At 38.1% G+C, this 12,222-nt stretch overlaps 1 protein-coding gene across 1 annotated transcript; it reads left to right on the top strand.

Moving 5' to 3' along the window:
• The first annotated feature begins 803 nt into the window (after window positions 1-803).
• Window positions 804-11,453, top strand: BBS5 (Bardet-Biedl syndrome 5). Its single transcript, XM_041403756.1, has 12 exons — window positions 804-918; window positions 2,059-2,141; window positions 2,926-2,991; window positions 3,835-3,884; window positions 4,396-4,523; window positions 5,387-5,522; window positions 6,510-6,605; window positions 7,115-7,177; window positions 7,900-8,034; window positions 8,145-8,228; window positions 9,909-9,932; window positions 10,047-11,453. The coding sequence occupies exons 1-12, from the start codon at window positions 857-859 to the stop codon at window positions 10,146-10,148; spliced, it is 1,029 nt and encodes a 342-aa protein (XP_041259690.1). The 5' UTR covers window positions 804-856; the 3' UTR covers window positions 10,149-11,453.
• The last annotated feature ends 769 nt before the right edge of the window (window positions 11,454-12,222 follow it).

A 12,222-nucleotide genomic window follows, 5' to 3' on the forward strand; every position in this document is an offset into this window, starting at 1 on the left:
CCATTAACAGGACTAAAAACTTACCTCACAGCTAAATGACATTCACTGTGTCATGTGTTTCTGATAACATAACCGGATTTCTGCCACAGCCCTTAACAAGGCCAAACATCTCAGATTATGCACTCCTGTAATGAAACTCGTCGATCATTTTTAGTTGGATTTGTGTGGTTTGTTTGTTTTTTTTTTTCCCTGAGCAAATGGTAACTTCAAGCGTATCAACAAAAAGCGGAGCTTGGCCTCAGCTAAGCCACCCTCTGGCCTTTGTGCTTTCAGGGCGCTCAGCCCCTCTCCTGAGGGGTCGGGGCACTTCCCGCCCGCTGCTTTATTTCATCCAGCTTGTGTCCCTTTCCACATGGGTGCAACGGGCTCCTCGTCAACCCAGGGACAAGCTTTAAGGGAAGAACTACTAAAGGACGAGGTTTTTTCTTCTGACTCTTATCTGGAGTGTTATTTTTTAAATTTGAAAGTGGTAGGGCACTGCAATCAAAATCTGGATACAGTTTTCAAGTAATTCCAAATTAAAAATGACACATCTCATCTATTTTAAAATAAACCCAAAACCACCAAACAAACACTCAGACCCGCAAATCCCGAGGGCTCCAGGCTGCATTACGAAGAACGCCGGGGTCCCTCAGGGTTTGTCACCTGTCAGATTGCTCGTCACCCTCGCGTTTCGTGTTTCAGCCCCTCAGGGGAGCCGGGGGAGGAGCCGGGGCGGGAGCGAGTGCGCGCGCTCCCCACGTGCGGCGCCGCAGCCAATCCCGACCGCCGCGGGAGCGCGAGACACCACCCACCCCCACCCCTCCCCACGCCGTTGCCAGGGCGGCGCGCGGACTCGTCGGGGCGGGTGGCGGCCATGAGCGGGGTGCTGGACGTGCTGTGGGAGGACAGGGATGTCCGCTTCGACATCTCCCCGCAGTGAGTGTCCGTGGCCACGTCCCGACCCGGCCCTGCCCTCACAGCGGCGCTCTGGGGCCCGCCCGGCGCCGACAGGCGGGCGCTTGAGCGCTGTCTCCGCACGCTGAGGCCGACCACTGGTGTGGGCGCGGTGCACGGCGGGAGAGCCCCAGCGTGGGCCGGGAGCGCCCCCGTGTGGCGGCGGCGGGGGAAGAGCGACTTCGCCTGGCGGAGCGGGGCAGGACGGGCCAGGGCGGGCAGAGCTTGCGGGGTGGGGTCCACGCACCGGTTCCAATCTATAAAAAGAGAGTAAAACAAAAGAAAAGATTGGACACTGGAGGATTGAGGGGCGTGTGTGTGCTTTTGCCAGCTGAGCTTTTCTAGCCCTGAGAAGTACAACCAAACTGAAGGCGTGTGTCTGCCGGGACGGGGGCACTCAGGGGTACCAGGGCTTGGCATCCTCCGCAGGGAGCTGTGTTTCACGAAATTCGTGTTTTAATAATACGTTTTGTTTCTGTCATGCCATACATTGGCTGCTTTTGACATTACGACTAAAATACAGCAAAAATTCACACTGCATTTGTTGTTGTGTAATTGAGTGGTTAGATCAGTTAAATAAAGCAAAATAATAATATTAACAAATAAATAGAAGACTTCACCAAACCAAACAAGTGAAAAACCAAACCACACCCTTTGTGGAAAATTTAGCAGAGCATTTCATGTATCCTTTTATATCTGGTATTTCCTTTGCTGGCATGTCTTCTTTCCTGAGCTTAGCTCCACTCCTTGTGACCTGAATTTACATCAAGAGGCAATAAACTCTGTCCTCTAAAAATTATGTGAATGCAAGTGGTGGTTTTTTTGCATTTTCCTCCATTTTCCACACACTTTGTCCTTATTTTGGCGTATAGTTTTCATGGTCACGCTTTCTACATAATTATTTATTTACAGTTATAATTTAGTAATAAATATATTAATATTTTTTCATCAATGAGCTGTAGTGACAATTTCAGGTATGTAAAGTTGATTTGTATTTATGTGTGCACCTGTGGTTTTTTCATTGCATGATGTACTGAGCAGAAAACAGAGGAAAGCAAAGCAGGGAAATAAAAATGGCCTTATTTTTGGAAGATAAATCATATTATTTTCCCTTTTTTTTAGACAAATGAAAATGAGACCTGGAGAGGTCCTTATAGACTGCTTAGAGTCTGTTGAAGATACCAAAGGAAACAATGGAGACAGAGGTAACTGCATACTCAGGGAAATTGTAAACTTTCTGCACTTTAACCTGTGTAGGTTTATGAAAGCCCTGTCAGGTTCCCATTGAACTCTGTAGCAGTGCTCTGTTGCACAGAAGAGATCCTGCCTCTCAGATCTGCCTTGGAATGTTTTCTTCAAGTTGTAGGAACGTGATTCTTGTCTCAGAATTTGCTTAGAATTGAAAGCCTGGTAGGAATAATCCATTTATAAACAGTGTGGTGCTGTTGTGCTGTAATCCTCTTTAATGCTTAGCTTGTCCCACCCTGTTTTTAACTGAACCAGTAAGGAATACGTGGCGGGCAGGGGCTGAAGCTGCCAGCATGCTGAGATGGCCCTCAGGGGGGTTGGACGTGCTGCTCTCCAGGGTCCAGAATGGAATAAATTAGCATATGGCAAAGGGGTGAGGTTTTTTATGAATACTGCTGTGATAGTTAACTCACTGCCTTCCCTTCTCCTCCCCAGGGCAGTTCTGCACTAATTGTGTCTACATTTTTTCTATAAGCATCTGGACTGGAATCAATAACTGTTCTTGGTTTGATTTTGAGGAATGCTGGTATTTATTAGAGGTTCTTTAATGTGTTCCTTGTTGAATTTTCTCTGCTAGCATTTTAAGCATTTAAGTGTTTAGTGGTTTAGTGCTTTTTCTGGTGGGGTGTCCTGTGCTTTTCTTCTTTTTCCTCTCAAGGGGAATGAATATCCTGTTGTTTCAGAATGTTTCATTTAATGGAATTTATTTAGATTAAAAATAGCTACACTCTTTATCTCCAGGCAGACTGCTTGTGACAAATTTGCGGATCATTTGGCGCTCACTGTCGTTGCCCAGAGTCAACCTCTGTAAGTATTACCTTCTGTTTCCTTTGTGGTGCCTTGCTATTCCTTCACAAAGTATTGATTTCAGTACAGAATACTGAAGTATAGCTGTGTTGCTCTGGACAGTCTGAAATAAACTTGTTACTAATGAATCTCTTTATAATATAGGAATGCGATGATAATTCATAGCAAAATTGTAATAATCAATATTCTGTGTTAATTTCTCAGAAAATTAATTAAATTCATTAGTTTCTTCAGACATATTTTTCATTTGGCCGATATATAATACCATAATGCCATCTGATTGATGTGTTTTTTTAGAAAAAGTTTGAGCTTCATCATACATTGCTTTACTTGTAGCTCTTGTTGCCACCTGTTTATTCACATTCTGCATTTCTCTATTTATTCCCCACAAGTACCTGCCTTTCCCATTTCAGTATTGGAAACTCTGAATAAATTCATTTTAACTGTATGAGTTAAAACTGTATGAGCAGTGAGAGGTTTGCTCATATTTAATTTAAAGAGCTGAAACAGAGGCAGGATGCAGTTATTTTGTACGTAAATTATTTCCAGTGCTCAGTGTGGAATTCCCTTCTGTGGAAATACTTACTGGATTGGTTGGTACACTGAGCAGCCAGAGTTGGTCCTGATTTGAGAACAGCACTTGACCAAAGAACCTTCCAAGATCCTTTCTAGCTTAAATTAGTCTTCAGGGTTGTGATGAGGACCCAGGGTATTAACCACAAAGTGTAATTCTCACACATAGCATCCAAAGCTGCATTAAAAAATTCAGTAATATACTTTGTAATTTTGACTGTTATTTTTCTTGTTCTCAAAACAATGTTTTTTTCTCCCTTGACTTTTAAGCTGTCGGTTACAACTGTGTTATAAATATAACTACAAGAACTGCCAACTCAGTAAGTTCCAAAAAATACTTTTAAAAATAATAAAAGAAGCTGTAATTAGTTGCTTATATTTACTGCACTGAAAGTTTACTTGCAAGAACAGTAAAGAATAGTAATGGAAGTTTTGTTTTAAAAGCGGAGAGCTCTCAAATACATAGCCTGAATGGAATTGCATGCAGCTGTGAAGCTGTTTGTTTGGCCTGCCACAAAGGACTAGCACGAAGGTGATGTAGATTTCCTGGGCAATCATATGATAAGAAAATCAAAAATACAGTTTCAGTCATGATATTGCAAATGTAGAGCAGGCAGGCTGCATTAGTTTTACTGTTGATGGAGCTGCTAGTTGGTCAAAAAGAAAAATAAATTCAGTGGAAGACAGTAATAGATTAGTGGAAGAATCAGGATTACACCTCCATAAACACTGTTTAAAACAATATCTTAGACAATATTTGGAGATTGTTTATGATTTGTACAATCAAGCTACTATTTTGAGAAAATGTAAAATTTCATTTTTTCCTTACAGAAATTACGAGGGCAGACAGAAGCTCTGTATATATTGACTAAATGTAACAATACTCGGTTTGAGTTCATATTTACCAATGTTGTTCCTGGAAGTCCCAGACTCTTCACTTCAGTTATTGCTGTGCACAGGTAGTGTACTTAAAAGAGTCTTTGATCAAGGACTCAAATATGGGGGATTACAACTGCTGATACACACAGTATATGACTGTCCATATTCAACATTCAGAAAACTTTCCCAAAAGTGAACAATCTCTGGAAGGAAGGGGAAGAATGATCACAAATATTAGTAGATAGCTGCACATAATAAAAATTAATGTGTATTTATACTAGTTATTGATCACAATTTATACACCTCGTGTATAAACTATCTGAACAAATAAGAGTATAAAGGAGCTAATCTTAGTGCGCGTTTTCTAGCTACAATTTCTGTCTGCAGTAATTTCCTGTAATTTCAGACCATGTAAAGGAAATGAAGAGTTAAATCCTGGTCAGAACTCTTCATCAATTACAAAACACTGTATGCTTCCCACCTAAAGACAAGTGATCTGAATGAACGTGTGCATAATGCAGTACCATGGGTGTCTACTTAAGAGCTATGGAATACTGTCATATATACTGGATGTTTGTGATTTAACTGGCAATGAAAAATAAAGGATTGTTAATGTCTGTGCTATGTATCTCATGGGACCCAAAGAACTTATGCTTTGCAGTAGAGGCTGGGTGATGACTGTCTTAAGGAAAAGGAAAAAAATAGTATAGACATGAACACTACGGGAGATCAAAAAGTTGTTGAAAACCTGTCTTAAGTTTGAAGATAATTTCATTGAGGAAAGCTGGAATATACTTAATTATGTTGAAAAAGTTTTAATAGTACTCTCACTTTTGTGCAGTGTGGTGATAAGAAAAGCTGAAAATAAACATGAAACAAAAGGCAAAGATAGTAGAAAAACAGAACTGTGTATGAACTAATACGTATTTTATATTTTTTGTAGAGCTTATGAGACTTCCAAAATGTATCGTGATCTGAAACTGAGAAGTGCATTGATTCAAAACAAGCAACTGAGATTGTTACCACAAGAACAAATATATGATAAAGTCAATGGAGTTTGGAACTTATCAAGTGACCAGGTAAAGAATCAGAATACATTGACTACAGAAAAGTTAAAATGTTTCAGCTTTCATCTAGCAATTGTACTATAGTTTTGTAACCTCCAGGGAATTACCTTTAATACTGTTCTGTTCATCAGCTGATGTGTGCAGAGAAACTGATCCTATATATTTGCTACTCACTACAACAAAATCTCCTTTTGGTAACCTGAAGTCTACATGACCTGGCTAATATGCCAGGAACTAGATACACAATTTTTGTTAAAAATATATATTTAGGAGCCTAAAGCTCTGTATGATACTGAAAGAAAAGCATGTTTCTGAAGTGCTCTGCTGAATATTTGTATGTTTACATGCAGCTTTGACTAAACAGTAGTAAGATTATATTGTCTTTTGATTAATGAAAATTGAAAATACTGGCAGGGATTCTGTGTCTTAAAAAAAAAAATAAAAACTTTAAGATAAAAATAGAAAACATTTATTATTTTACAGGGCACTAGTTGCAAGCATTTCCCGGAGCAGTGAAACAGAACAGGAGCTGATATTTCTGTCTGGGCAATTTTAGTCCAGAATAGAAATATGATCCACTCTGACAAGCTAAAAAGTTCTTTCCTCTACATTCCCTTGGCACACACACATCTCCTCAATTACCTAAGTTTAACCCACATGCCTTTATACTTACACTTTATGCCAATTCCAGATCTGTACAGTTAATAACGCTCTCAGATGCTTCATGTATTCCCATGAGGTTGGCTGGGCTGTGACTTGATCCAGCTTTGCTGCACTAGTAGGCACTCACAGCTATTTTCATTACTCAGGTTCTGGAAGTCTGCTTCCTTGCAATCAATAGAAACATTTCAGCTGGGTTTGTTAGGGAAGAATTAGGCTTTTAGTGAATGTAATATGAAGCTGTATCTTGCTTATAGATAAATGGATAGCAGTAGTCATCACGTTTGGGAAAAAAAGGTCTGTACTTAAAGCAATTCTAACATAACTTTTCTTTAATAGGGAAATCTGGGAACATTTTTTATTACTAATGTGAGAATAGTTTGGCATGCAAATATGAATGACAGCTTTAATGTCAGCATACCGTATCTACAAATTGTAAGTATCTCACACAACCATTTTCAAAATGAAACAGCATATGCTCACATCCTTGGTTAAAACTCCCAGCTTATCAAAATTTTATTTCATCTCCCTCATTCAGAGAGGAGTTTAGTCTTGCTAGCATCAACCACAGGGTATATTTTCTTTTCTGTCCAGATTAGTTGGGGAATTTTCTGTGCAGGTGCGGGTGTTGAAAATGGCTTGTATTTCAAACTTTTTAATACTTACTCTGATGTTTCATGGCACCTACATACACTGGGATTAATGATCTGTGAACCTGATGTTCAGAAATCTACTGTTACCATTGTTATCACTGCTAATAAAACACTTTTCCCAGAGGTTTCAGGGGTTCAGATTTGTAATGGTAAATGGGAGGGAATGCTGGTAGCCAAGCTTCCAGAGTCAGTAATTGTAATTATTACACTGTAAAAGAACAAACTGAAACAATGAAATTTTTATCCAGTAATTAGAAAATTTTTAACAGTGTTATACCTCTTTATCATTAGCGTTCAATAAAAATGAGAGACTCAAAGTTTGGCTTGGCACTTGTGATAGAGAGTTCTCAGCAGGTAAGAAGCTTTAAAAGCCTTTTTCTATCAATTACATTTTTATTATACATATATACAATATTTCTCTAGATGCAGTATTTTTATATACAATATTTCTCTAAATCTGAAATATCATGAGTCTGCTTTTAAGTTACATAGAGCATTTCTTCTGTGTGGCATTTTGAAAACTTTAAGTTCTCTTTGCACTGCTTTTAAGTGTATGTTATGGTCAATGTGGCTATTGGGAGTTACAGTCCCTCTAAGCAAAGAAACAATAGGCTAGCATGATTATCTTGTAACTGTCAAATATACTGTCTTCTGACAGATTATCTTTGGGATCTAATTAATTCTGTACTTAATTAAGACCACTCTTTTAAATATTTTTCATTATTTCTGTGTATCTGAAAGCTTCTTTAATAACATCCTCAAGACCTAACAGACTCAACATTTGCTGAGTGGTTAGGAATAAATCATTAATATCACTTCTGAATTTGTCCCACCCTTATTTGCTTGTGTTTTTCTGTATAAGGAATTTGTTTCCCTTTTATATAATGGGCTAATGGTTAAAAGCTTACCTACCTCATAGAGAAGCATTGTCATTGTTTTTATTTCTCCCATGATTCAAGTTTTCTCAGCAAGCTGAAAATTGCTATCATTAAACTGGAAATCACTATCAAGGAGAAAAAAATGTTTAAAAAACAAGACTAATAAATAGATGTTGTCTTTTTTTTCCTGTTATACAGAGTGGAGGATATGTACTTGGTTTTAAAATAGATCCTGTAGAGAAACTACAGGAGGCAGTGAAAGAGATTAATTCACTTCACAAAGTTTATTCAGCTAATCCTATATTTGGTGTGGATTATGAAATGGAAGAAAAGGTACTCCATTTATTTATTTTAAATTAGATACAATACTGTGTTAACAATAATAAAAATATATAAACATATTACATATGTAAATTTACTTACTACAGTGTTACAATTTGCAGCCTCAACCCCTTGAAGACCTAACAGTGGAGCAGGTTCCAGATGATGTGGAAATAGAAGCTGATGAACATACAGATGCTTTTGTGGTAAGTGACTCCACCAAAAACCCAGAAAAACAGAATCATTCTTGTTTGGTTCTTCAGATTTAAGCAATTTACAGCTGTAATCCTCTGTTAAAGATAAGCTGCAACTGCACTTTATATTTAAAACACATTTACATGCTTTTTATTAAACATCCTGATTATTACAGGAATTTATTCTGTATATGAATTTTTAATTTAAGAACAAATTATTATTCAAAATAAATACTAGTAGATGTTTAAACAAATAGTTGTATGTAGTTTCTCAACACATTAAAATTGGGAGTGGCTTGAAAATCAGCAGTACAATATAATCAGGTACATTATATTGCAACAATAATTCACCTTCTCTTAAAACAGACGAATAGATGGTGATATCTATATGCTCAACACTCATCTAAGATTCAAACTTGGAATACTTTTAGAAAGGCAGCAATAATTTTACATTATTATGTCTCCCAGTATTTTGGAAAATTTACTTTAAAATGCATTAGGCTGCTTGATTGACCCTCTTTCAACAAATTTCCAAACTTAGTGTGCAACCAATTACACTTGGTTCCTTGTCTGGCTGCAAGGGTAGATGGCACATGTTTTCAAGTGGTAGCCTTGATGCATTGACCAATCTCTGAAATTTGATAAATTAACAGGCCTAGCATGAATGTTATTTCCACTCCTTTTAATTTTGCAGCCTCTTGCTAACACAGATAAGCTCTTGTTTTTTCCTTTCCCTCTTTCCTGGCTTTTTGGCGTATTTCTTTTCCTTTTTGCACATTTTTATTCAGTCTTCAGCATATTTGAAGACATACCTTCTCCTTAAATGGAGATCTGTTTGCTCTATTAGTGCCTTTGTCACCTGAACTAAATAACTCTGCTGTTCTCAAACAAAAACTGGAAGCTGAAGATGGTTAGAAGGTTGTTGCTGTAGAGACACAGGTTGCCTAGGACCCAAGGAGCAGCTACACACCAATATTCCACAATCCTTGATGCCGCAGGAAAGCTCTTTCTTTGCTGCCCCTCACCAGTCCACAGGGGCAGCTGAAGCAAGACTGGGGTCTTTTTGGTCAATAAGATCTAGAACCTGCTGATCCAGAGATTTCTAGAGTGTGGATATTTTCGGAGAGCTGATATCCCTAAGAGTTTGAGCCTCAATTTCCACCCACACAGAATAGGAAAGATGGTATCTCTTTCCCACATCTCTGTTTATGGAGTTGTTCTATTACTCTATGTTCTTTTCTTAGATGGAATATGATGTCAACTGAATTTTGATATTATACATTTTAAGCTAGTTTTTGATGTTGAATAGTAAAAGCTGCTGCACATGAGGCAAAAAGATACCAGGATGCTGTCAGTTTGTCTTCATATTAATATTCCCTATAAAGTGTTTGTCAGTGTAACAAATGTAATACAAAAATGTTGCCATTTAAAAAGTCTTTCTTTATTGTGATGGAAATTTCAAAGGTTGGTATTTAATGAAAAATACCATAATCCAGTGGTATCTAATCTATAATCCAAAACAGAAAATCCTGTTAGAACCCTTTTGTAAATTATTTTAACATAGAAGTAAAACCCATATAGACTGGATTCTTGTGGAAGACCTACTCAATACAGTTTTGACCCCAAGGAATTATTAGCATATGTGGTTTTTAGACTTCTGTTTTCACGGTTCTTTTTTGTTTTCCTTTGCAGGCTTACTTTGCTGATGAAAACAAGGTAAGGAGATACTTTTTCATACTATCAAATTCCTGTTGATAAAATGGGATAATGAAATTAAAAAGTGCCTTCTGCTTTATTTTCTTTTCTCTCATGTGTCACGTATTCAAAAAGCAACATGATCGGGAGCCTGTTTTTTCAGAAGAACTGGGACTTGCAATAGAGAAGCTAAAGGATGGATTCACACTCCAGGGACTCTGGGAAGTAATGACCTGATTTAGACTGGCGCATGTTTGTTTCCTAAGCAGGGAAAAACTCTCGGTTCTTGCTGGATTTAGATCTGTAGAAGATAATTAGAAATATCAGAGTAGCAGAGAAAGAACACGCCAAATCTAAAGAGCAGGCAAATATTATATAATAAGCCCTCAAGCTGTGTCATAAAAGCAAGGTTACTCAAAAACCTCGTATGCTTAAGAGCTGTCATTTCCTTGTTGCCTGTCTGAGCGGTGGGACGAGCCGCTGTGCGGCGGGCGGGGCCGCGCAGCTGCTGCGGGAAGCGCTGCCCCCTGCAGGCCCCGCGCGGCTCTCGGCTGCACGGAGCGGCGCGTTCCCTCTGCCTGTCAGCCTGGGAGCACCTGGGGGTGCCGTTTGACACACTTGTAACCTCCGCTCTTTTCAGGAGTCTCCTCTTTCTTCCTCCCCTGACAACACAAATTGGGCCGTGGTGTTTCAGACACCATTTTATGGCAGGTAGCCACCATTTTTTTATAATTTCATGGCTTCTTTGTTTATGTATTGCCCTTTGGCTGCCAGGACCAGGCACTGCTTGCCATTTCACACAGCACTATGTCAGAAAAAGAAGCCTCCTCCTTTTCTGCACATGGAGACCGCTGCCTGAGTCAGGGCAGTGTGGGGTATGCAGTTTGATGCTAAATTTCAAGTGTTCATGTATTTATACAGTGATGTACTTTCCCATAATGATTATGTTTGAATTACATTTCCATAACTTGTTTAATGATTTGCAACACAGAAATACCATCATACAGAGAGCATTTTGTATGTAGGCATATTGGCTGTGTTATTGATAGCTTTCAGCAAAAGCAGTTCTGTTCCAAATAATAGCTTTCATTTATCATAATTTTGCTAAATGTTCAGCATGTATTATTCCAAGTATTTAATTGTAGTCCAGATATCCTCTTACAGTTGTTGTTTGTTTGTTTTTGCTAGAGCACTTTTTAAAGCAATGATTTAGAAAACAGGGCACATGCAAATAGCTTCAGTGTGTGAGTCATTAGACCTTTTATGATGTTATGTGTTATAGAGAAATGAGTCATTTATTGTTTAAAGGAAGACACAGCTGTTACGTTTTCTAGTGAGATAAAACCTCTGTGCTGTTTTCTATAAATGGAAAAAGTCAAATGAGCTGTCCTCTCAGCTGTTGTTTCAGCAGCTGACTGTTAAAGTAACTGTGGTGCAAATGTAATACTGGTGTTTGTAGAAAATCTTTCAAAGTATATACTTTAATGAAATACAACCTATATTGAAAAGCAGCCATTACTTCAATAAACTTTGATAATATTATATATTGTTGTAAATCTTCCATTTGAGTAGTTGTATTTTGATCCTGTTTCCATTACATTCAAAGAACATTTTACCATATGGGTGGGGACTTCAATTTGAATTATTTTGGAAAGCAAAACTTTACCTGAAATAACACATATTTTATGTCTAAACAGTAGTGTTTGGTTTAAAACCAAATGGCTATTAAGAAGCAGCCCAAAATTTCGAGGCCTTAATACCTGAAGAAATTGTATATGTGATATGGTTATGTATAAAAAAAATCTTAGAACAAGGGCAATTGATACAAAGTTATGGAGTTTTTTAGTATCTTTATGACTGCAGCAATGAGCTGTATTAAGCAACTCTGAAAAAGTGAACAGTAGTTAAAACTGACAACTCGATTAATAATCGAGTTACATTAGTAACATGTATCTGTGCAATCTTGCTCATAGCTGTCTCACTGAGGGTCAGATTCTGCTCTCCTTACTCATGTCAAATAATTTCAAAACTGACAACTCGATTAATAACATTTCTATTTCAGAATATTTAGTAACATGTATCTGCAATCTTGCTCATAGCTGTCTCACTGAGGGTCAGGTTCTGCTGTCCTTACTCATGTCAAATAATTTATTACATTGCACATAATCTTACTGATTCAATGTGGAGAATGATGGCAAAACCTGACCATAGTGACTAAGAGCAACAGTTGCTTCTTTCAGTCTTTGACAGCTGCAAGAGCAACTCTGTTTTTCCAAACCGTCCATCCCAAATTCCGACCTGTAAGAGTATG

This window comes from Onychostruthus taczanowskii, unplaced genomic scaffold (genome assembly GCF_017590055.1).
Source record: "Onychostruthus taczanowskii isolate IOZ18803 unplaced genomic scaffold, ASM1759005v1 scaffold20, whole genome shotgun sequence".
Lineage (NCBI taxonomy): Eukaryota > Metazoa > Chordata > Aves > Passeriformes > Passeridae > Onychostruthus > Onychostruthus taczanowskii.